The sequence below is a fragment of the Nelumbo nucifera genome, chromosome 5 (genome assembly GCF_055504915.1).
Source record: "Nelumbo nucifera cultivar China Antique chromosome 5, China Antique-T2T, whole genome shotgun sequence".
Classification (NCBI taxonomy): domain Eukaryota; kingdom Viridiplantae; phylum Streptophyta; class Magnoliopsida; order Proteales; family Nelumbonaceae; genus Nelumbo; species Nelumbo nucifera.
Window position 1 is genome coordinate 17940005 of NC_142653.1, and position 24987 is coordinate 17964991.

Below are 24987 nucleotides of genomic sequence, written 5' to 3' on the forward strand. Positions count from 1 at the left end.
AAAAACGAGGTGAAAAGATGGGCTGGGGAGTACCGCCGGTTGCCGGAGAAGGAGAAAATGACAAATGCCGCCGGTTTTTCTGATATCTGAAAAACGAAAACATCAGAAAAAAATAAAAAAGGAGGTGAAAAGATGAGCTGGGGAGTACCGCCGGTTGCCCGTTGTAGGTGCCAGTGCCGGAGAAAGAGAAGATGTTCTGGCCAGGGAGAAACAGTCAGGGTCAGGTCAGGCACTCGAGAGGGAGGAGAGGGTTTTGAGATACCTAACCTGGAGCTGTCGTCTGTCGAATGAAGGGTTTGAAGGAGTAGATGGGACTTTTAAGGGGTAACGGAAGGGGCTAACGAACGTTATGTTAGCCCCGCACGCGCTACTTACGTATCTCGTGTAAAGGGACAGGTGGCGGCTCGTGAGCATGTGGGGCGTTTGTGGGGAAAAACTGGGTGGGGCGCAGATTTAAACTGAATATGCTCTTCACATAGTGTGTCTCATACATGTCTCACAGCATGTTTTGGCCATATATTCTACATCTCCCGTATTTGTATTTATTATTTTTATATTTATATTTGCTAGTAAATATAGTGTTTACAGAATTATTTATAATTTTATGGACAAATTTTGAATGAATGGACAATAAATGAATAATTTCTAAAATAAAAATAAAGGAAATATATATCCTATTTATGCCATTATATGTTTAGAGAAAGGGAATAGAAAACGTCTAATGAACAGAAAAAAAGGGTGATTATTGATGGGAAGATGTCCTTAATACCATAGGATGGGATGTGACTGTGAGGCGCGTAATGTGAATAGCAGATCCCAATTCTTAGAAGAGATAATCCACCGAGCTTAGACATTTGAATAAACAACTAAACAAGTGAATGTGGCATCGTGAGACAAGTACAACGTAAGGGGATTGGACCCTATGATCCCAAACTCAACACGTAGTGTGAAGCCAAACGAAACGTGGCAATCTTTCGATTCGCATGACGAAATAGTAGACAACTCTTTCTTTCATTCCCTCTCGATCGTTATTGTGTTTGATCATATCCCAAGCTGAGTTGATCCGAGACAGAATTGGAGGGAGCAAACTTCAAGACCAAGACCAAGAGGGTGGAGGAGATGGATAAAGTGAGATCATCGGCGCCCACCGCTTCCACGGCTACCGGCAGAAGAGGCATTCCGGTGATGTCTCGAATCAAGAGGAAATGCATTTCCTTCTCTGCTTCCTTGCAAGAAGGTTTTCGATATTTCAAAGCCTTGCTGGTCGGTCAGGTCAGAGCATCATCGATCATTAATTATAACATTTCTGTTCCTACCTTTTACTTCAGAGAAGATAAATCCAAGGATTATCTATAGAAGAATGTAGAAACAGTACTTAGGTCTTGTTAGGATTCGGAGATGATATAGACGACGGTACCAGCTGGCTGCCATCTAGTGACTTTAGTTTGTGCATGTAATAAGTGGGCTTTTGCTTTTCGGTGGCAAACCAGCTGCCGTGAGCTACCGAGAACATCGAAACAGATTATGTTTCAGAAAGATGAGAAGAGAGAACAGAAGCAAAGGAAAGAAAGAAATAATGAAACTTCAACTTGAGGGAGAGTTGAGAACGATATAAATTGAACAATATTCTGCTATGGATGAAACATGGTTTTAACTTAATTTAAAGTATGCAGTGACCAGTGAGCCTCTGTTGTGATCGATCAGAGTTTCCATTAATTGTTGCAAAGATCGATATTTAGACCACCCATGTGTAGAGTCTAAATGGCTATATATACTTACTTGGAACTATGAAACAGGCTAAAAGGCTGGCTGCGAGGAATGAAAAGGAAGCAAGCGAAGCTGACTTACAGGCCACGAAGATGCAAATTCAAGCGGCCGATGCGGCTGAACATACCAAAAAGAGACTCAAAATGTAAAGGAAAAGAAAGGAAGATCAAAAGAGCATTAATTTCTCTTGCAACATTCAGCTTCAAGTCTACTCCACTCAAAATCTGTAACTCCTCTCTCATTTATGCACTCTCTCTCTCTCTCTCTCTCTCTCTCTCTGCAAATTTCTTGAAGGCGAAAGTGACAAGTAAACAGTAGTATAAGCTGATCAATATCCTAAAACATTAATTCCAGTTGAAGGTCCTTCCAAACGAATGTAATCATACATGACACCAAAGAACGGGCTCAAATGTCTTGATTGAGTCAAGAATATGGTGTTGTTTCCTCCAATTACAAGCCACTCGCTCCTTACTGTAATATTGAACAATCTGTACAACCCATGGATCCCATGTCTAGCAATGGCGTTGTCTCTGCCTATAAGCTTAGTGGTAAAATGAGGACGACGCAAGTTTGGCTTGTTGAACCGAACCTGCTTAGACCCAAGAAGAAGACACATCGATTGGTTGAGACTAATTTAGGTGTCAAATATATTGAAACCAGAGAAGAAAATATTAATGAAACTTTGTAATTAACTAGCTAGTAGTAGGAGTGTTTGGTTCTTTACTTGTACTTCCGCTTGGGTCGCTGATGCAAGAGCCAAACGTAGTGTGTAATTTCCATTTTGGGGTTGGTTCATGGCCTCCAGTTTAAATGTAATCCGCCATGTGGTTGGTTGGTATGTTTTATTCCCCGTCTTCCTGCAAAGCAACAATTAATATTCATGGATTGAGGATTTTGCTTTTCAGGGTTTTAATTAACCCAACGCTAGTAATGAAAGAAAAAGATAAACACTGAAACAAGAAGATTGGTTTGGCAATTTTGGGTGATGGATATTCTCAATTCCTCTCTCTCTGTTGGTGGGTAACACCCATTTACACTCTATCCCAACACTAGCAATGAAACAACAAGAGAAAAAAAAAAAAAACTAAAACAAGAAGATTAGTTTGGCAATTATGGGTGATGAGTATTCCCAAATCCTCTCCCTCTTTGGTGGGTAACACCCATTAACACTCCATCCCAACACTAGCAATGAAGAAACCACAGAAAACACTGAAACAAGAAGATTGGTTTGGCAATTTTGGAAGATGGGCATTCCCAAATCTCCTCTCTCTTTCTTTCTTTCTCTCCCTCTGTTGGTCTATGCTCCATGTGCATTATCCGGAGGTCAAACTGTTTTTGACCTCCGACCGGTTTGACTATTCTGATCAAACAGGTCAGACGGTCTCGGGAATGGATCAATTAATGGTTTAACTGCTGTCTAGGTTGAACGACGTTAACGAATAATTTTTGATCAAATAACAGGACCCAGAATTAAGACTGGTCAAGGGTGTTGAAAACACTGAACTTCACTCCACCAAGCTTGGTAGATGAAAAGAGTTATATTCAAATAATCTTGTGTTACCATTTAAAGGCAGAGGCTGTGGTACCTGGAGACATGTGCAAAGAACCAATCATTCCGGTAGTCGCTACTACCGACGGTATAGACCAGATCTTCGTGGGGGTAACAGTCGGCGTACCTCTCCCACAGTCCATACTGCCTAAATTTGTCAACAGGAGTTGATCTTACGCCAGTTCTGCTTCCACATTGCATGTTCAGAAAGTTAATGGTCAATCAATGAATTTAATCTCAAACTCCACTCCCTAAATTAATTGGTAACTCATGTGCCAAATTCTGGGAATGAGAGCTAACTTGTTGTGGACGGTATACAATTTATTGATGTACTTAGGATTAGGGTCAGGAACGTAGAACTCAGATGCAGAACGGTCTGGGATGCCGATCTCCCACAAGGTTGGACCAGCTCTTGGTGCTTTATATACGAGATTGCCCAGACTTGTATTGCATCCTGATTCATATAACAACAAAATCATCAGAATGAAATGTCTGTATATATACAGAATATAAGGTTTTCATATACCTGGAGTTATTGTGATAATGGCTTCATATTTGTAGTCCCCGATAAACCCAGGTACCCATGCATAAAGATTGTAAACTCCGGTTCGAATATGATCAATGGTGAAATACCCATTAGCGTCAGATTTGGTCCAAAACTGGTATCCCTGTGAAGGAATGAGAACATATGAAAAATTGGGTGATCGGTTCTGTTTTACCCTATAACTGTTATTTTTTCAAAAACCGTTAATTTAGTTAAAAAACCACTGACCTGAGCGGTTGAACCGTTTGAACCGTTCAATGGTTAGGTTGGTTTTTATTTTTTATCAGAATGGGCCATCCTTTTGGTTCAAATGGTCAGACCATTTGACCCAGAAATTAGACCCTGACTGGTTCATTGTCTGATTCGGTTTTGAAAACATTGGATGCAAGTTGATTTGAACTAAACAATCACTAGGGTTGTGTTTGGTTTGATAGAGATGATTGCCTATGATACCAGAAAGACATAATACCGAAAAAAGCTCACAATCAATCAATTGGAATTATAAAAGAAATTACTTATCAAGTGGTATTATTCAAAATTCACTGTCTGAAGATGCTTTTATTGGTCAAAACTCTTTCAATACCGTGTCTTTTTGATAGATTGGTATGATAGATTTTCCCTGATAAAAAATAAGACAGAAAGAAAGTTGAGGGAATGAAATTTAGAAAACTTATTAAGGGTCCATTTAGTTTGTAGGAATAGGGGTCTCATTTTGATTTTAGCCAGGGCGGAATGGGATTCCAATTACCATTCCTGGCCAACGGTGTTCCACGTCTGAGGGAATGGCCATTCTGGCCTACCCTTGAGAATGAGAATCTCATTCCAATCAGCCCCCCAAAAAATACAAATGACTTAAAAAAAAAATCCTATACCCTATTTCTCTTCATCCCATGCCAACCTTCTTGGGAGCATATTTTATAGAATCCAATTTTGATTCCCATACGAACCAAATAAGCGAGATCGTTTCCAACACCACAGGATTTTGATTTTGATCCCCATTCTGATTCTGATTTTAACCTCTAATCAAGGTTCTAAATATTGATATAGGGCGTATTGGCCTGTATTGGTGTTTTTTTTTATGTTTTATTTATTTATTTTTCAAAATCGGTTCAGATGGGTTGGTTTAAGTCCCAGATACCCTTTGAACCATTGTTTTTAAAACCAGACCGGACCAGAAAAACCGGGAATTGGTCACCTGATCAGTTCTATTTTCCTCCAAAATCGCTTTTTCCCCTAAAACCATTGATTTTGGTCAGCAAACCGTTGAACCGGCTGGTTAACAGTTCGAATGGTTTTGATCATTTTTTAAATTTTTAATTTTTTTTGTCAGAATGGGCTGGCCATTCAGGTTGAACGGTCGGGCCGTTCGGATTTGTAATCGGACCCCTGACCGGTTTGGTTTTAAAAACCTTACTCTGAACCATAGTCTGACCCGATACAACCTCTATAGGAACGTATTGAAAAACTCCCGGCATGATATGTATCGGCCGGTACCGATACTTTGAACCTTGCCTCTAATCAAAACGACCTAGGTAACTTTCCCTCAACATTTTGTTAATCTCCTATTTTTCATCAAACAAAACATAGCCTAGAGGTTTTTAATCCCAACTCAACCCATCAATGAAACATATTTTGGATTTGGATTGGGTTAGGTTGCCCAAGGAATCAACCATAACCCAACCCAACTTTTTACCGAGTTGGGTTTTCTACATCCATCTTCTAACCCAGCCTTCGACTCAACCCGACTCTAATTTTTTAGGGCTAGGGTTGGCCCGGGCCTGCCGATCCAAGTTACAGCTCTAATTTTGGGCAAACAAGTTCTGTGAAGATCACCTTGCATTCGGTTTGCCATGATCCTACATCTCCAGGCGGGGCTAGTCCAACATAAGCAAATCTTGCCGAAAACTGCTCACTGCCACTGATGTACCTATACAAAATTGAAATTCACATTTTCATTCAAAATGATTGACGCGGTTGCAGATTGAAAAAGAGCAGAAAAGGAATATATATACAATATACCTATCCTCGACCAGTAATCGACCACTAATTCTGCCCCTTTGATCCAAAGAAGGGAAATTCTTTGATGCAGGAAAGCTATATGGCCAGCTTGCGATTTGGATTGACGCCTAATGAACGATTATCACAGGTATTTTAACTCCTCTCAAAATGCAAAATTAACAATTAATAACCACACAATAAGAACAAATGTTCTTTATAAGTTTATATACCTGTTTTTTGGCGTCGCGCCATAGTGTGTGTAGATCTTCACCGAGTGGGAGAGAATTAAGATATATAAAAACAGGTCCGAAAACTTTCTTCCATGGCTCTCCGTTTCGGAACATGGGCCCTATATTCTCCCCAGAGTAGTGAGCGCTGATGAACATCTGATATGAGAAGAACCATTTTAGGAAAAAAGATCTAGAGACTCTTAACAGTTTCTTCCTCGTATATATAAATGTTCATAGCTAGCAATTGGCCCTGGTAATGTGTCTTTGGAGCTTAAACTGCTCTTTAATGGCTTGAACCAGTGTTTCCGAACTGTCATTGACTCAGACGGTCGGACAGTTCAGCCTGGGAACTGTTTAGGCAACCGGTTTCATTTCATTCTTAACCCATTTTACCATTGACCTATTCGACCCGAATAATGGTTTTAGCAGTTTTTTCTTTTGTATTTTAATTATTATTATTTTTATTTTTTTAAATTTAAAACAGACTATCCAGTGGCCAAAAAAGCAGATCTGGTTTTAAGTAAGGTTCAAAATATCAATATGACCAATACACCGATATGAGCGTATCGAACGAATCGATATTATTTTTTTTAGTTTTTTTTCTGAAACCGGTTCAAGGGAGCCAATTTAGGTCTCTTCCATCCCCTAAATCGGTCAAACCCCTGATACACCCACTATTGGGGCATATTGGTGGGTCCCGAAACAATACGTATCAACCGAAACAATATTGATCGATTTTTAAAACATTCACTTAAACAAATGTCATCAGGGTAAGAGAGATAAAGGGTCTTACTGAGAGAGTGGTGGGACCCACGTGGGAGGTGAGATCCTGCTTAAGAGGCCCACCTGTAAGGAATTCATTACTTGGTGTAATCATCCAGAAGCCTATTGTAGGATCTGCAGATATCCAACCGTGTACTTGATTGTCCTTGACCTCGACAGAATACTGGTACTTGTCATCCACCTGCACATTATGGGATTAAACAAAACCAGGTAACTTTTGGTTAACCCACCCTCCTCCAGGCTTTGGATCCATTCATCTTCACCATTGTATCTGAACTCTCAACAACTCTGAAGGAGCTAACTAGGTCTGCAACTTATGGAGCTAGGGTAGTCCTAAACCCCAAAAACCAACCTGAAGCATTCTAAAATACTTATTGACCTTCTTGCACCATTATTACGGGAGAAAAAACAAAAACTAATGCTCATACTTTATACAAGGTTCAAAATATTGGTATGCCCGATGCGTCGGTAGGGGCATATCGGGCAAATTGATACAGCATTTTGTGCTTGTTTTTTAGTTTTTTTCACAACCGGTCCAGAGAGCAGTGGTTTAGGGCTCCTCCACCTCCTGAACCGGTCAGACCCCCGATACATGCACCCACTATAGGGGTGTATCAGAGGGGTTCTGGAACGATACGTATCGACCGATACAGCCCAATATATATCGATACTTTGAACCTTGCTTCATACCACTAGAATTGCTACCTTTTCCTTCCTTGCTCTTAAACTGTGAACACAGAAACTAATACATATATGGGGTTGAGTTGGTTCAGAGAATTCAGATATCCGGAAGCCTAATTTCAGCCCAATTAGACAGTCCAAATTTGAGTCGAGAGATTAGACATTTTTCTTATATTTTTTCTTTCTAATTTTGATATTTAAGCTCGGTTAGAGGAGTACAAAACCTTGTATTTATATTATTTTGTATGTATTTTACATATTTGCATTTGTACTCTTTTCAAACTGAGCCTTAAAAGAGTTAATGGAGTAGTACCTCTCCTTTGAGGTTTGGGTTGATTGGATGTGTTAAAAGAACTGCTTCTGGATAGGCTAGAGGTTGACCCGTTTTTCGATCTTCCGGCATGGGCATGATCCGTTGCCTCCAGTCTGATATGGCCATATAATGAAACCTAACCACACCGAATACCAAAATCTCTCCCTTTTAATTATCTATATATGAATTTCTGAAAACCGAACTTCAAAAATTAAGGGCCCATTTGATTTATGGGAATAGGAGTCTGGAATCGAAATCAGAATGAGTTATTTCAATTTCAATTGTTTGGTTAGGCGAAATGGGAATCCTATTTACATTTCTGGTGGAATGACATTATCCCATTTGAGGAAATGGCCATTCGTTCCCTCCCCCTCTCTTGGGAAATGACATCCCACTTCAGCTGATTTTAATTCTTATTTTAATTTCTATCTGAACCATACAGATTATCGAAATAGACCATTTCGAATATAACGGGCCCTAAATTAATTTATCTTAGATCAGAGGGGGAAGACAGTCAAGTTAGTACTTATCCTGCCGAAGTTTGAAACCCATTCTGGTTTCGTTAATGTTGAAATCAGGCCATCCTTGTAAATGCTCGTAAATGCCGTAACAGTAGAAACCGGGGCTATCGTGCAGCATTATAAACCTGAGAGGTTAACGTGAACTTCACAATTAGTGATCTTCTTTTTGTTCTATGAAATAAACAGAGACACAGTTTTGCTTTTACAGTGGGGAAACGAAAGAAATGCAGATCCAAACACACCTTGTGTCTATATTCAAGGGAATGACTCTGCCCTTGAGGGAGTAGTTCCATGCTCTTGTGAATGAAAGCTCAATTTGCTTCGTATTGTTCATTATGACCTTAAAAGCACTTCCTTCCATCCTGCATGCATTTATATGTACGTGTTGGTAACTTGGCAATTGGCATCACCGTATCGGTAAGAAAGATAAGGCCAAGGCCCACATCCAAAGTGAGGCCCAGTGTAAAGATCAAGGCCCAATAACATGGCAAGTTCAAGTCATGCGGCCCATCTTAATGGAGAGAGAGAGATACCTGTCAAAGATTATGTCTCGTCCAGGTTCGTTCCATACGGTATCCCAATATCTGAAGTGTTTTGAATTGAATTAAACAACACTAGATTAATCTCAGATTAAATAAATCTGACAAAAATGCTTGCATATTTAGTAATGACTCTTTCATATTGACACTTTTAGAATAAACACTTATTTATTTGTATAGACACAACTTAAAAAAGTGTTATTGTATAAGTACTTAAAAAAAGTTTGAAATTTGGATTTAAAAAAGTCTTAATTTTTAAAATAATACTTATTTCAGGCTTATTTTCCAAACACTAATAAATGCTTAATGACGTGGTCCCGGCCCAAATAAACATTATTTCAAATAAACACTTATTTTTAAGTATTTCGAAACATGGTCTTAATCCAATAAGATGTGCAGTTCAAACTGCATGTGATTCGTGATTTAATTTAAGGTATAAGGAAATCAATCAGCACCAAAGAGGATGTGTATGTGATCGATCCATGGGATTGGGCTGTCAGAATGGTGATCAAGGTAACTGGAGCTCTTTAGGCTCAGTTTGGAATGAGTGCAAATACAAATATGTACAGTATAAATATAAAATACAAGATTCTGCACTCTATATATTTGTATTTGTACTCCTTCCAAATTGAGCCTTATGGAAATGAAGGATTTAAACCGGCTTGGGCGGCAAATAGTATCCATTTGTCCAATTTTGAATTTGAATTCAATTCAATTAAGGGTGATCTGTATCCAATTGTTGTTTATAATTGGGTCGAATATTGATCCATCCCTATCCAATCCAATAGCATCTGATGATTCGATTCAATTCAGTTCAAATATATGCTTGTATAGTAAAATTGATTTAAATGTTACATTTTTTATTAAAGATCCAAAGTTTCTAATTTTATTTAAGCTGTTTTTAATTAATTTTGCTCATGATATACAATATCAAAGTCATTTCTAGATAATTTTATTAATAATATAGAATAATTTGATAATTTTTAGTTTGATATATTGATACTTTTCAATATCCTATTATAATCAGAATTCAACTCCAATCCAATTTAAATCTGACAAATAAGATAGAATTCGAAAACAAATATAAACAATTGAAATTTGGATCTAGGTATATGCAATTCAATTCCATCTATTTGTGAAAGGGGTGCAAGTTGGGCTGGGTTAGGTCAGGTTGCCGAGTTATTGAACTATCAACCATAATCCTAATCTAAATGTAAAACTTTTGGTTGGGCCAAGATCAAGGCTCAATGGTCGGGCCAGGCTCGGTCTCGGGCCTAGATATTTTCTATTGATAAAGAGACAAAGCCTGGCCCAAACCTGGCCCAGCCCGGTCCATGAGCATGTATTCTTAACACAACTTTTTATGCTTTCTCAACTAGTAAACATGATTTGATGATGTATGACATGGAGTTATACACGGTATGTCTTACACACCAACACAGTTCTAGTCGTAATATTTTTAGGGTCATCTACTAAAACATCCCTATAGTTTGTAATTGATTTACTTAATTGACCTTTCATCAGATGAAAGTGGAAAATCACAGTTTTGAATTTAATCAAAAGAAAATAAACATTGAACTATCATTTTTGCCCCTAATAAGGCATGAACAACCACTCTATTTAACTCTTTGATTAAATCTTATTTGCTGTACAAAGAGGTGTAAGGGGTACTTTTGGAATAATAAACAATCATGGGCCTATGCCTTTGAACATTTTTCCCTCGGTTTAGATAATCTTGTTACTATTTTCACATGGCAAAACAAATACCTATTGCAAATTATAGAAGGTATTTTAATAAAATAAAAACTAAAAGATAGATTTAAGTAGATGATTGAATATAGGGGTGCTATAATAAATGTCTAATGATGATTGTACATACTAACACACGAATTATACAACCAAGTATCCGATATCATGGTTCAAATTTCAAAAAACCTCTTTTCCATTTTCCCTTCCCAAAAATACCAATATATATATTTTTTAATGATGGTTCAGATTGCAAGGCAAAGAACAGCTAATTCCAGCATATACCAAAATGCCATTGGACTTCCAGTAGAAATAGTGTAAAACATACCCTCTATTTTCCTCTTCATTAAGAATTTCAAGCAAATTGTCCAGACCTTTGTACCGTATTCCACTGACAATTCCCCCGGGAACTGATAACGTGACCTGGAGAATACCGTTGTCCATTACCACCTGCAAAATCATTTTGCTTTTTAAATAATACCAAATGTATTTGCTGCCTTTTCAATTCATTTGCACTAGTAAGCGCATGAGAGTGTAAATGAGAATTTGCACTCCCATGCTTTTGCACCAATGCTAATGAAATTGCACTACAAATTAAGGTTAAAGGAGAAAAACAAAGTCAGCATTAATTTGAATGGATTAATACATGGTCGGGTGTATAATGCAATTGAAGACCCAACTTTGATCCTTTCTCGTGTACTCTGTCAAGAATTCAAATTCAGAATAAAGGAAAAACAATTAGTCGAAACTAAAAAAATAAGGGATCGAATCTTAATTAATCTTCTATTTATAATTTACGAGCACAATCTTCAAACCGTTGTTCAGGTATTCAAAAAAAAAAAAAAAAAAAAAAGAGTTGAAACTGTGCTCGACTGTGATTGGGCCAATTTAAAATCTAGGCCCATTACTATCATAAGCGATAGGCCCCCCTTTACAATTTTAAGACCTACCTTTTATTGGGGAGAGAGCACGTGCAACACACGTGGCTAAATCAACGTCATATTTTTTAAGTCATAGGAATTATTGTTCTAAACGTAGGGTGTCAAACGATCGGTTTTGAATTGGATCCAATCCGATCCAAATCTTATTAAATCAGATTTGAAGAATACATTATAATTATTAGATTTGGCCAATCCAAAATAAATTGCTCCATATTCTTAGTGGTCTGAATTTGGACTTAAACCAAATTTTTAATAATCCAATTATGAAGTCAAACCCTTGTCCAATTTGAAATCGATCATAACTGAAGTCGGCATAAAGTCACTTTTATGAAAGTAATTTTATGAAAAATACTTTAACAAAAATTCTTTTATGAAAGCATTTTCATAAAAGTACTTTATGAAAGCACTTTGCGAAAGCACTTTTACACACTTTTATGGAAGTACTTTTATGAAAGCACCTTTTATAAAAGCAATTCTACAAAAGTACTTTTATAAAAGTATTTTTATAAAAGTATTTTTCAAAAGCACTCCTACGAAAGTACTTTTATAAAGTTACTTTTACAAAAGTACTTTTATAAAAGCACTTCTACAAAAGTACTTTTATAAAAATACTTATACGAAAGTACTTTTGTAAAAGCACTTCTATGGAAGTATTTTTTATAAAAGTACTTTTACGAAAGTACTTTCATTAAAGTGTTTTTACGAAAGCACTTTTACAAAAGTGTTTTTTCAATGCGGACTTTGTTTAATATATTTTTGTAATTTTTTATATATTCTGTTTTTTATATAATTTTTGATATTTCATTTGGTTTGGATTGGATCCAATCCAATCCATTTATATTTTAATGAATTGGATTGGATTTAATTTGTATTGGATTTAGACTGAATTGAGTCCATTGGACTGAACCGGATTAAACCAAATGCAGTCCAATTGACACCTCTATCTAAATGATTTCATTGGAACGCAGAAAAAGATTCAGTAGAGGAAGAACCTAGCAGCAGTGCTTATCTTCACAATATAGTCGGTAAATGAGATGAGGAGAACAATCCATCCCAGGCAAAATTGCAAACGTCGACTCAAAAGTGACTCTTCCATGCAGACGATAACCTGCGTAAGACGCAAGGCGAAGAAAGAAAATCATCTGAGAAAGCTAGTAAAGCATGAACGTTCCTTCCTGAACGAAGATAAAAGAATTTACAGAAGAATGGAAAAAGAAAATAAGATTCAGAAGCGAGGAACAAATTTACCTTAACAAATGAAAATGGGAACTATAGCATTAGAAACTCTTAACAAAACCCTGTTATAATGCAGGTTAATTAGTATTATTATCTAAGCACAGAAGCAGCCCCAGAAAGCTGCAGAGAGACGGAGGCGGAGAGAGAGAGAGAGAGTTGAACTATTATCTCAACTCATGAAATTGCATTACCAAAGGGGCGTTTTAAATAGTTCTGGGTGTGAAATTAAGAATAAGGATTCCAACCTTATATTACATTCTGTTAGAAACAAAGATTGAAATTTTTTGTTGCATCCGTTACAACAGTGAAAATATTTTTGCTGACCGCCATCAAACAAAAACTATCACAACCAGAACCAAGGGCACGAAAGACGCTTGATCTTCATGTTTCATGCTCAGCTGCCTTAAATAGCAAAGAAACGGTTGTTAGGTTTGGAGAAATCTGTACTCTGTGCTTATGTGGTGTGGGTTGGCTGGGTGCCTCGGTAACTCAAATATAAACTAAGCATTTATTAGATGATCCTTAAAGCCTTGAGGGTATGTGTGCTTATTGTTCAAAGGGATCATTTAAAATTACACCCATAATCTTTCTATATCTACAATACTATTAAAAGTGGGATTGGGTTCTAGATTCTAGAATTGTTTTTGATTAAAGCAACCCTATCATTGAATTTGGTTCGCCTTTATTGCAAGAGCCAAAATATAACTTGAACTACTATTTTTTAATTTCAATCTATTTCTCCTCATTAAGTACTGTATCTAAAGTATTAATTTACATTTCCTCTCATTAAATCTTATATTTTTTTTGACTTTTTCTTAACTTCCTCTCGTTAAATCTTATGTTTTTTGACTTTTCCTGACTAAAATGCCCACACTCTTGAATTTGATCCCTCTCTAGCTGTGAGAGTAGAAAATGTAATTTAAATTATTACTTTTCACTTAATTCAATTCCCTTTCATTAAGTCATATAAACTCCCATTCTTTCTCATTAAACCCTATCTTTGAGGTAATTTTATTCCAATGGTTCAATCCGTGATGTCATACTGAAATAATAAAATTAAAAAATGAATAAAATATATAAAAAATCTATTAAAAATTTAGACACGTCTCTAATATTATATAATAATCATATTAAAAAACAAATATGATGCATAAGAAGTGTTTTATTAATGATGGAAATGAAATGAAAAATTTTAAATTAACTAAGAAAAGAAACCATTTCATATTTAGGTGGTGGGTAAATGGTTCAATCTTTTATGTTAAATTGATCAACATATATATCTATATAAAAATACAGAAATTTATAGAAAAACATATATATCTATATCTATACTACTATTAAAAGTATGAATGGGGTGGAAATTTTCTTCTTGACTAAAATGCCCCTATCTTTGAATTTTGTCAATCTATAAGTCTAAGGGCATTCCGACTACTATTTTTCACTTCATTTAATTCCCTCTCATTAAGTATCATATTTAAGGTATTAATTCCCATTATCTCTCATTGTATCCAATATTTAAGATGTTTTATTCTCACTTATAAACAAGGTTTTAAATTCCAACCCGGAAATGGAACCGTTTTGGGCACCGTTTTCTGGTTTAGCGGTTCAATCATCCTGGTCAAGCGGTTTGACCCATGATGTCATAAAGAAATTAAAAAACAAAAAAATATTTATATATAATAAAAAATACCATAAAAAATAAAATACAAAAAGTGTGTAGAAAAATATAGGAAAAAGAAATTATAGTATTGCAAGAAATACTAGAAAAATACAGTGGTTCTCAGCTCCAATGGAGTGGTCACCAGCGCAAATGGTGGTTCTTGATGTAGGAAATCGTAGTATTGTAAAAAAAATGGAAATGAGTTAATGGCTTAATGCACAGAGATTGGTGGTTCTTGGTGTAAAATTGGAATACAGAGATCAAATGAGAGAAAAATGAAAAAAAACACAATCACATGCAAGTTTTTTACCTTATAGTTGTTGTTGTACTCCTTCTGGAGTGGTTGCAGGCAATAGTAGTGAAGATTGGTCGTTGGAGGTTGGATGTCCACAGTGATCGCCGCCGTTCTCTTCAAGAGATGTTGTTCCTTTCAAGAGATCAAAGATGTTCAGAAACTGAATGTGCCATTGTGTTCATTGTCTGCCGCTGCAAATCTTGGTTACCGACGGGTGGTTTAGACTTCGGGAAGGTAGGTGTCGGTATGCTGCCGTCGTCTTCTTTGGTGAAGTTGGTGAAGATGTTGGGTTTTCAGTTTTTGCAAAACAAAACCCTATAGAGAGGAATCATCAAATGTTTAGAATTTGGGATATGTTTGTCATTTTATTTTTTTGTTTTATTTTTATTTTAAAATAAAATAATAAATAAAAATAAATATAAATGTCAAATTGCTAACCATTGGCCGGGTCGAATAGGTCAACGATTCGATCGTATGGGTCAACGGGTTTTTGACTATTTCAATGGTTTTGGGCTAGATGACGGTTCGGGGTAAAACCAGAACTGTTCGGGTGATCGATTTCCGGTCCGAATGGTCCGACCATCTGGGTCAATGACGGTTCAAAAACGCTGCTTATAAATGTTACTAATTAGATCTAAGTTCAGTACATTTAACAATATAAAACCCATGTTTATTTTAAACCAATCCAAGAACAGAATTGTTCTTCTTTCCAAGTGGTGGGTAAAAAAATTCAACCATAAGTCAAATGAGCCAATCCATGATGTCATAGTTAAATAACATAAAATTTTAAATAGAAATAAATACAAAAAGTAACAAACATAAAAATGTGGAAAATTTTGGGTAGATCTCAAATACCTTTTATTTAATGATTAATTTAAGACAAAATTTAAAACTGACCCAAAAATCAAATTGTTGTATTGTTTGGTGATGGGTGAAAAATTCAACCTTTCACATCAAATGTGCTAACAATTGATGTCATAATTAAGTAATACAAAATAAAAAAAAGATAAAAACACAGAAATTGAAAGCAATACAAAAATTTTATAGAAAAACATTTTAGCACATCAATAATATTTGATATTGATTGAATTAAAGAAAAGCAAGTGTTAAATAGCACTTGTTTTTATTGATGATGGAAATGCAATAAAAAATTTAAATCGACCCAAAAATGAAATTATTTTTCCATTTATTGGTAGGCTAACAAATTAGCCTTTTGGGTTGAATGTGCCAACCCTTGATTTTATAAGTAAACAATAAAATAAAAAAAAATTATAAAACTTTTGTAGAAAACACCGAGCACATCCACCATATTAAACAAATATAAGTGTGATAAATACGAATTATTTTTATATAGGTAGAAATATAAAAAACTGGTAAATTGTGGATATACATAATCATCATCATCTAAAAGTGTCATGTGCAAAGCAAGTACACATTTGCTAGTGTTAATAAAAAATTAAAACTAACTCGAAAATATATTTTTTCATCAAAGTGATGGAGTAACAGCCCAACCGTTTGGGTAAAATGGGTTAACCAATGATATCAAAATTAAATAATAAAAATTAAAAAATATATAAAAATACAAAACAATATACAAATACATAACATCTAAAGAAAAGTTTGGCACATTTCAAATATTCTGCATTTATCATGTTAAGCAAATATATGTATGATGAGCAAAAATTATTTTATTAATTAATTATGAAAATTGAATAGAAAAGTTAAAGCCACGCAAGAATGAAATAATTTTTTCTTTCAAATCAAATGGGCCAACCATGATGTCATATATAACTATATAACAAAAACTCAAATACATATAAAAATTAAAAATATAAAATATAAAAAGTTGTAAAAAAGTCATGCACGCCATGCTTTGATTACTTGTCTTCATAAGGACTTTGAAACCATTATGGTTATTTTACTAATGTCCCAAAGGATTAAAAAAGTTAAGTTTGAGACTAACTGATTAAAGGGCAAGGGGCCGTGCTAAAAAATGGCTGAACTGAATTGATTATTGTTTTGTCTTTTCAGTGAATTTTTTGGAGGTCGTGGGTTCTTTTATGGTTGAAGGCTGAAGCTGATAAGTTTTATTATCTAATTATTTTATTAACTAATTCAGTTAAACAATGGCCCCAACCACTTTTCGTAAGAAATAATACTTGCCCTGGGTGTTGACTATTGAATAAGCTTGCCCTTGGAAGTATGAAACTATCACTATGAGATAGGAATGGATTTTATAAAATACTTCATGTACAAACACCTTTTTACTGAATCTGATCTATAGATTGCATTTGGTTGTAGATCATGCAAACACAAATATGTACTTTCTATAAATATTTTAAAGAATGTAAAGTGGGTTCGCAATGTAATTGCTTTTGTATTCTTTCTGTTTGTTTTAAAATTGATGCAAAGCATAGGCCTTATAATTAAATGCTCTTTTTACTAATGCTCCAATGCTTAAACTTTTGGTCAAAAGCACCAATTATCCGATGCTCTCTCATCATGATATAAAATTGTCAAAAACACATTTTTGACTTCTCAATCATTGCATTTTTGTATGTCAAAAAAATGTTTATAAATTCAAACCGGGGTACATAAATACTCCGGTTCAGCGTTTGTATTACAAAGAAACTCAGCCATATGATCACCATCCATTTTCAAATAACATTCAATCTACTGTAGACAGAATATAAAGCATGTAACTACACAAGTTTCCACTTTTAATTCATTATTTTCAGATCACAGGATCTCGCTTGTTTTCAAATACAAGCTTTGACCTACTCTCCTCAAAGAAACCAAAAGAAGGGAAACTGTTGGTGGGCTTTCCCCAGCAATGTAAATAATTCTTATGGAGATAATTAGTAACCTTATTTGTTCTTGTTTGGATCAGTTGTTGAGGGCCCTTCTAAACGAATATAGTCATACATTATCCCTTGGAATGGGCTGGAGCTTCTTGGTTGAGTTAAGAAAATGGTATTGTCTCCTTCCACAAGTCGAGTGCCTGGTACATCAACATTGTACAGCCAATACAATCCGTGAATGCCATGTCTTGCAATTGAGTTGTCTCTCCCTATTAGCCCTGTTGTAAAGTGAGGTCGGTTCGCTTTGGGATCATTGAATCGAACCTAATCACAGAGAGTGAATTCAATTAGTCCAATTTAACCTAAGAAAGGACTAAATTTTGCTCGGGAGTTAAGTTGGGTTCCATACCTGTAACTCAGAAAGCGTGGCTGATGCAAGTGCCAATCGCAACTTATACTTTCCGGTTCGGTTCACGCTATCGAGTTTGAATTTAATTTGCCATGTTGTTGCCTGATATCCGTTATCTTTCTTCCTGCAGTGAGTGTCTACAATTATCAAGTTTTATCTATAAATATTTGTGGCGGTGATAATGTCATACGATCTATTTATTTTTCATTGATTCATATTTCATAAGGTGTATTTACTATCACAATTTTTTAACAATATTAGGTTCAACAATTTTTTTTTTTTTTTCTTTCATAATGCAATTCATGCATCATAGATTTTGACCAATTATCAAATACTTGGGTGGTCATGCCTAATCTATATCTATATCTATACCACCTATAAAAGAGCAAATGCCCATTCTTTCTAGAATTTTCATTGGACGCTTTCTATCCTCCCTGTCTAAGCATACAACGGGCATAAAGAGGGTATATATGTCTTTTATTATCGCTTTAGAAACTGCTCACTTATACCCGTTTAGAAACTAACCACTTATAACTATTAAGAAACTGTCTATAAATTACATTTGTCTTAGAGATATTGCCATGTCTATTTAAATACACGTACATGTTTACTAGTTTGTTAATCTATCTACACGTACATGTGTAATACAATGGGCATAAAGAGGGCCCATATATATCCTTTACTCTCACTCCAAAAACTGACCACTTAGTGACCACTTATAATTGTTCAAAGACTGTCCATGAATTGTAAATAGTTGTCGTGAAGATGCTGTCATATTTACTAGTATAAACAAAAACATAGAAAAAAAGGATGGAGAGAACAAATTCAAGTTAGGGGGTTGAAAGATCCTCACCTGTTAACTTGAGCAAAGAACCAATCCTTCATGTAGTCGCTTGCTCCAATCGTGAAGACCAGATCTCCGTCGGGATATAATTCTGTATATCGATCCCACAGTCCATACTGCCTAAACCTGTAAACCAAAGTTGGAAGTATGAAGGTTAATAACTAAAAACCACTTACAACAAACACACAGTGTACACCGTTGAAGTAATCTTCTATCATAGGCTAACCTGTCTGGATGATTGACGTAAAGCTTGTTTACGTAGTTGGGGTTAGGATCAGGAACGTAGAACTCTGCTGCAGATCTATCAGGAATGCCTATCTCCCACAAGGTTGGCCCATCTCTAGGAGGTTCGTATACGATTTCACCCAGGTCGACCGTACATCCTGATTTTGAATGTTGAAGCAAATGGCAAAGGTGTAACGTTTCATGTAATTAGATCAACTCTGAAGAAACTTAAAAGAAAATCGGGAGTCTCAGACCTCCAGTGATGGTAAGGACAACTTCGTATTTGTAATCCCCAATAAATCCAGGAACCCATGCATAGAGATTGTAGTCTCCAGCGCGTATGTTGCTGATAGAGAAAAACCCGTTCTCGTCAGCTCTAGTCCAGAACTGGTAACCCTGAGAAAGTAATCAAAGCTTAAGGTTTATGATGGAGAATGACAATGTAACTTTCGGCCGGAGATAGTTTAAACAGAACACAACCTTGCATTCTCTTTGCCAGGACCCAACTTCACCAGGCAAAGCCAAACCAACATAAGCAGAGTTTGCAGGTACCCACTCTTCATCGACGTAGCTGTAGGCGTAGAATCATTAAGAACAAGAGAGACGGAGTAGATTGACAATTTGACAGACTTGAAGCGAAGGAATAGAGCTACAGAAGTTGAACGAGAGAGGGATACACCTATCATGGACGAGTAGTCTACCGCTAACAGTGCCTCGTTGATCTGAAAAAGGGAAATCCTCTGAAGCCGGGAAACTGTATGGCCAGCTTTGGGCTTCGGTCAGCATCTAAAGAAGCATGTGTCGAGTTTAGGTTATTTATTCTTCAAATACATGAAGATATAGAAATTTGCAGAGGGAATTGAAACAAAACGTCAAAACTCAAAACCTGCGTTTTTGCATCATTCCAGAGCGACAGTGGATCCTCCCCAATGAAGGCCGAATTAAGATAAATGAAAACAGGCCCAAAAACCTTCTTCCATGCTTCTCCCTGCTGGAATTTTGGCCCAAGATCCGGTCCGGCGTAATGAGTACTATGAAACATCTGAAGATGCCAAATTAGTTATGAGAATTGAGAACATGATAGAAAAAAAAAAAAACTTTTGAAAACATGTAGAAGTGTGGAAATACTTACGGCAAGGGTCGTAGGGCCCACATGAGAGGTGAGGTTTTGCTTTAATGGCCCACAAGTTCTGAACTCATCGCTGGGTGTGATCTGCCAGAAGCCCACTGGAGGGTCCATGCATATCCACCCATGGACCTTGTTATCCTTGTTCTCGCATGAATACTGGTACTTGTCATCCACCTGTTGCATTATTCATTATATCAATTTCTCTAAGCCTCTATTGAGACTTTGAGAGAGAGAGAAAGAGAGAGAACCTCTCCTTTGAATTCTGGTTCTATTGGATTTGTTAAGAGAACTGCTTCAGCGTAGGCAAGGGATTGGCAACGTCCTTTTGTCCGGTCATCCGGCAGAGGCATGGGCCTTTGCCTATTGTCTGCAATAGCCATGTAATGGAACCTACATTCTCACATCCTTGATGTTAATGTTAATTTGCATTCAGGGATGACTTGGGGCTGTATGGCAAGTCTTTCTAGGTAGATCTTTCAACAGCCCAGTAAACAAGAAGATACGTTAAGCTTTTGGGGTCTTATCTTTAAAGACCAAAACTGTTTGGTTCACGTTGTGATCTACCAATTCTATCAGACTGTTAAAAACATAGAAAAGACTAAAAGCTTCATTTGAAGTTTCCCAATTTTCATTTTTTTTTCATCTTTCTGTATGCTCGTATTCAGGTCTTTCGGTCTATGCGATATCAAATGGGAAAAGACCATTTTTTATTCTTTTAGCAGCTTGTATACTGGTGGATTAAGACAGACCTGGGCATGGTCCAAACCGGCCCATTAACACTATCAGCTATAGTAATAACAATGGAACCAGGTGAAGAGGGGAATTGATTATTGATGTCATGATCTTACTTGTCTTTCTTAAGCTTGAAGGCAATCCTGGTTTCACCAAGGCTGAATTCAGGCCATTCATTCAAGTGCTCATAAATGGCATAGGAGTAGAAGCCGGAGCACCCACGCAGCATTATAAACCTGCAAATTTGCAGTAAAAAAAAAAAGAAAAAAAAAAAACTAAGTACTCTACTGATGAGTGATGACGAGAAGGGAAAACTACAGAAATCAGACCTTTTATCTATATTCAGAGGGATGACTTTGTCCTCAAGGGATGGATCCCATGTTCTTGTGAAGGAAAGCTCCACCTGGTCTTCATCTTCCTTTATTACCTTAAAACTTGTTCCCTTTATCCTGAAGAAGAATTAACCCGGTCCAACCAACAATAGAACCAAGTAAGATGCTTACCGTTTCCAACATACTAGTTCAATTTAATGATCTTAACCTCTCTTTGAATCTTTCTGGGTTGTTCGCCACCAACATTATATGTAGAGCAAAGTTGAATTTATAATTTGGATAAAATTCAATTTTATTTCTCTTCTTTGTTCCACTTTTAATTGCCCCACTCCACTTTTCTTCTGATATACTGATAATTTTTCCTAAAATTAAACATATATGACATTTATCCTATAATTATATATAGTCCAGACTGGACCTACCCTAAACCCAGAAGGCAAAGTTCAAGCAGGATGTTCTTGGGCTGTCCTCTGCTTGGCCCCAGCTAAGTAAGATTTGCGGTGCAAGTCGGACTTCCCTATTTGGAGATCTTTCATCTATATCTTGGCCCAACCTGACCCAAGTCGAAAATTTAACAAACTCTTAGCCCAACCCAACCTAATTTGATCATTCAAAATCCACTCATAAATTTTAATAAATAACACCTGATTGGCTACCACATTTATGATTTCAATTAATTCGTCAAATGTTTTTCAAATATCATATCTTTTCGATATCATAGTTCAACCCTTTTTTGTTTTACTTCTTTCTTTTTCTCATTATCTTTTTATATAGAGAGGAGTGACTTACACATCAAATATTCCGCTGGCTTTTGCTCCATTCCAAACAACATCCCAGTACCTGCGGATTTGGTTATAACCAAGTCAACTAATATCATTTGCATAAACACTTACATAACAAAGAATAAAAACACACGAAAGTGATGCCCCATGAAATTTTACATGTTTTTATTTCTGAAGAATTTTCCGTGAACTTTTTATGTTGATCGTTGATCCAAATCATCAACTCCACCTGAATCTTGAAGGATGGTCATTATTCTTTTTTAAGTTCAATATTTTTTTTTTCAGGCTGAAATTCAGATTGTTAATTAACTGAGCATTCCACTTGCATCCTTCGTTCAAGGAGAGAAGATAAACTTTGGACACATTTTTCAATGTACCAGTACCACAAAAAAACTATAGTGCTGTAAATTTTGCATACTTAATTTGGTTGTAAATTTTGCATGGTTTAAATCCTGTGAACATTGGCAATGTTCACAGCCTCCATTTTGTAACATTTTACACCTTATAATGTTTTTACACAAGGTTTTTAAAATCGAATTGGACAACGAATCGGTCAGGGGTCCGATTCCTGAGTCAAATGTTCCAATCGTTTGAATTGAACGAATGACCCACTTTGACAAAACAATAAAAAAAATGGTCAAAACCATTGGATGGTTTGATCGCCTGGATCAACAGTTTGCTAACCAAATCAACGTTTTTTTGCAAAATAACGATTCTAAGATAAAACAGAACCGGTCACCTGACATGTTCCCGATTTTTTCGGTCTGATCGTCCGATCCAGTTTTGAAAACCATATTTTCACAGTATGATACTGTTTTGAGTCATAGAGTAGCATTTTTTTTTCAAAAAAAACTATGGTATTATTGTATTTTTAATGAATAATTCACTTATTTACATATTTTTTTTTCATTTTTTGTAAGTGCACAATTGTGTAAATGCTCTTTCCAAAATACAGAATATAATGTATTTTATGTAAATAAGTAGACTGCCAATTTTTCTTAGTTATATATGGTTAACGATATATACTGAGTAGAGGTGTTACATAATGACTTGCGATTTTACAAGCCAACTTGGAATTTGGCCAAATCAACTGATTAAGAAAAAGCTAAAAAAAATCTTAGTCAGACGATTGAGCTTTGATCATTACATAGACAAGTGTTAACTATGCTTCTTCTTCTGAAGTAACAAAAAGGGGAAAAGGAAAAAAAATTTACTAATAACCAGGGGTGAGTAAATGGATCGGTTCTACCTTCAATCAATTAGCTAGAGCCAATTTCGAAGTGGCATTACTCCAATCAGTTATTGAATAGGGTACAGTTCTAAATTCTTGAAACTGACTTCCACCCAAGCTGGTTCTAGGTTATGGGGGTTTATTTTATCTGAACCAAACCAAACCAAACTCGAGAACTGGTCTTAATTGGTTTTGGTGGAACTGGTTTAATTAAATTGTATTAGTGACAATGAAAATTGGGAGATTGGTTCTTTTCTTTTTATGGTTATGAGATTTGGCTTCTAATGTAATTTGAACTTAACCTATTAATTACTTTGAATGATGGATTGATTATGTATTAATTATACTGTATTGTTTAGATTGATTATGGATTACACTTTATTTGCATTGAGATTGCATTTAATTAAATTGTGAATAAATTGTGATTTAGTAATGATTGTGTTTTATTTTCTTTGAGATTGGATCACTATGTGAATTTGAAATATGTAATTATTGTCATTAACCTTGGAACCTATATTGAGAGGATGGATTCTGATTCCAAAAGCCTAGATTCAACCCAACCTAAACTGATCTTTGTCCCTAGAAGCATTCTAAGCAATTCCTCAATAACATTTTCCAGAGTTTCCGATCTTTGATTTGTGACAAATAAAGAGAGAGAGAGAAGGAACAGAATAGTAAATAAGTTTACAAGTAAAATTTGTACCCTCCATAATTATCTTTTCCATCGACAACCTCTAGTAAATTGTCGATGCCGTTGAATTGTATTCCGGTGACAATTCCCTCTGGTTTTGACAGAGTTACTTGCAGGAGGCCGTTGTCCATCACCACCTACAAAATCAATTTCCTTGTTAACCTCTGTTGATCATGGAGTTCATGAGATCGATCGTCGGAAACCCAATAAAACAATTCAACGTTGACAGTACAAAGCATGCAACAAAAGAAATGAAGATACAAGAATAAAAAGAAAAAGAAAAAAAAAAGAAATACATATCGATCTTGTATCTGCAGTCGCACAGCGATCGGTGCCATTGTTTTGGGGTTGTGCTAGCTCCGTCAACAACCTTCCAATATGAGTTCTCAAAGCTTTTCGACTTGCCAAAAGGAGCCCCAGAAGTGATAAATTCTTAACTTACAAAGAAAGGGAATATCAGATCACCCACTTCTGTTTTTTTAACCCACAATGAATTCAAAGTAGAAATTTATATATCTCACCTGTTTAATCTGGATCCGGACGGCGTCTTTCTCAAGAGCCAAGCTTCACATTGCTTAGCCGACATTCTTTCTCCACACACTCTCTCTCTCTCCCCCCTTTCCACCACCAGCGAGGCTTATCATCACTTTACTTGTCCGCCATTCCTTCAATCCTTGTGCTTAACTGTTGTGGTGGTTATAATAGGAGTTATATCCAAGATTGCACAGGTGAACTATGGACACCTAGATCTTCATTAATACAAAGAAATTAAGAGGAATGAAAAAAAATCCCAGAAATGAAAGGAAAAGAAAAGAGGGAGAAAAAGGAAAATCAACATATGCTCATCAGAGTTTGATATCTAAGCTGGTTCAGGAATCATGGCTTGTTGATTATAGAATCAGCAACAAAAGGAAAATATTTGAACGCAAAAAACTTCTTAAATTGAGAAGTTATTTAGAAGATTAATATATTTTTTTCATGAATTAAATGAAACACACACAACCACGG

At 35.9% G+C, this 24987-nt stretch overlaps 3 protein-coding genes across 4 annotated transcripts; 1 reads left to right on the top strand and 2 right to left on the bottom strand.

Moving 5' to 3' along the window:
• Positions 1-802: 802 nt before the first annotated feature.
• LOC104595542 (uncharacterized) lies at positions 803-2033 on the top strand. The gene is made up of 2 exons (XM_010256305.3): positions 803-1272; positions 1797-2033. Exons 1-2 carry the CDS (start codon positions 1120-1122, stop codon positions 1914-1916), a joined length of 273 nt encoding a protein of 90 aa, XP_010254607.1. The 5' UTR covers positions 803-1119; the 3' UTR covers positions 1917-2033.
• Positions 2034-2094: 61 nt separating this feature from the next.
• Positions 2095-13148, bottom strand: LOC104595915 (uncharacterized). Its single transcript, XM_088887796.1, has 17 exons — positions 12861-13148; positions 12605-12720; positions 11318-11372; positions 11000-11121; positions 8920-8970; positions 8629-8748; positions 8392-8511; positions 7866-8001; positions 6882-7052; positions 6089-6244; positions 5880-5986; positions 5694-5787; positions 3843-3984; positions 3617-3770; positions 3354-3500; positions 2492-2624; positions 2095-2356 (listed from the first exon to the last, which is right to left on the bottom strand). Exons 2-17 carry the CDS (start codon positions 12706-12708, stop codon positions 2096-2098), a joined length of 2073 nt encoding a protein of 690 aa, XP_088743922.1. The 5' UTR covers positions 12709-12720; positions 12861-13148; the 3' UTR covers position 2095.
• A 4205-nt stretch (positions 13149-17353) lies between these two features.
• Positions 17354-24930, bottom strand: LOC104595544 (uncharacterized). 2 transcript variants are annotated; one of them, XM_010256307.3, is made up of 16 exons: positions 24501-24930; positions 24276-24411; positions 23992-24116; positions 22065-22115; positions 21273-21392; positions 21060-21179; positions 20460-20601; positions 20215-20385; positions 19969-20124; positions 19762-19868; positions 19563-19653; positions 19337-19478; positions 19084-19240; positions 18867-18983; positions 18014-18137; positions 17354-17928 (listed from the first exon to the last, which is right to left on the bottom strand). In XM_010256307.3, exons 2-16 carry the CDS (start codon positions 24315-24317, stop codon positions 17671-17673), a joined length of 1923 nt encoding a protein of 640 aa, XP_010254609.1. In that variant the 5' UTR covers positions 24318-24411; positions 24501-24930; the 3' UTR covers positions 17354-17670. The 2 variants fall into 2 exon arrangements, with proteins under 2 accessions (XP_010254609.1, XP_088743078.1); XM_088886952.1 differs by having other exon boundaries at positions 24276-24416; positions 24501-24648.
• Between the last annotated feature and the right edge of the window lie 57 nt (positions 24931-24987).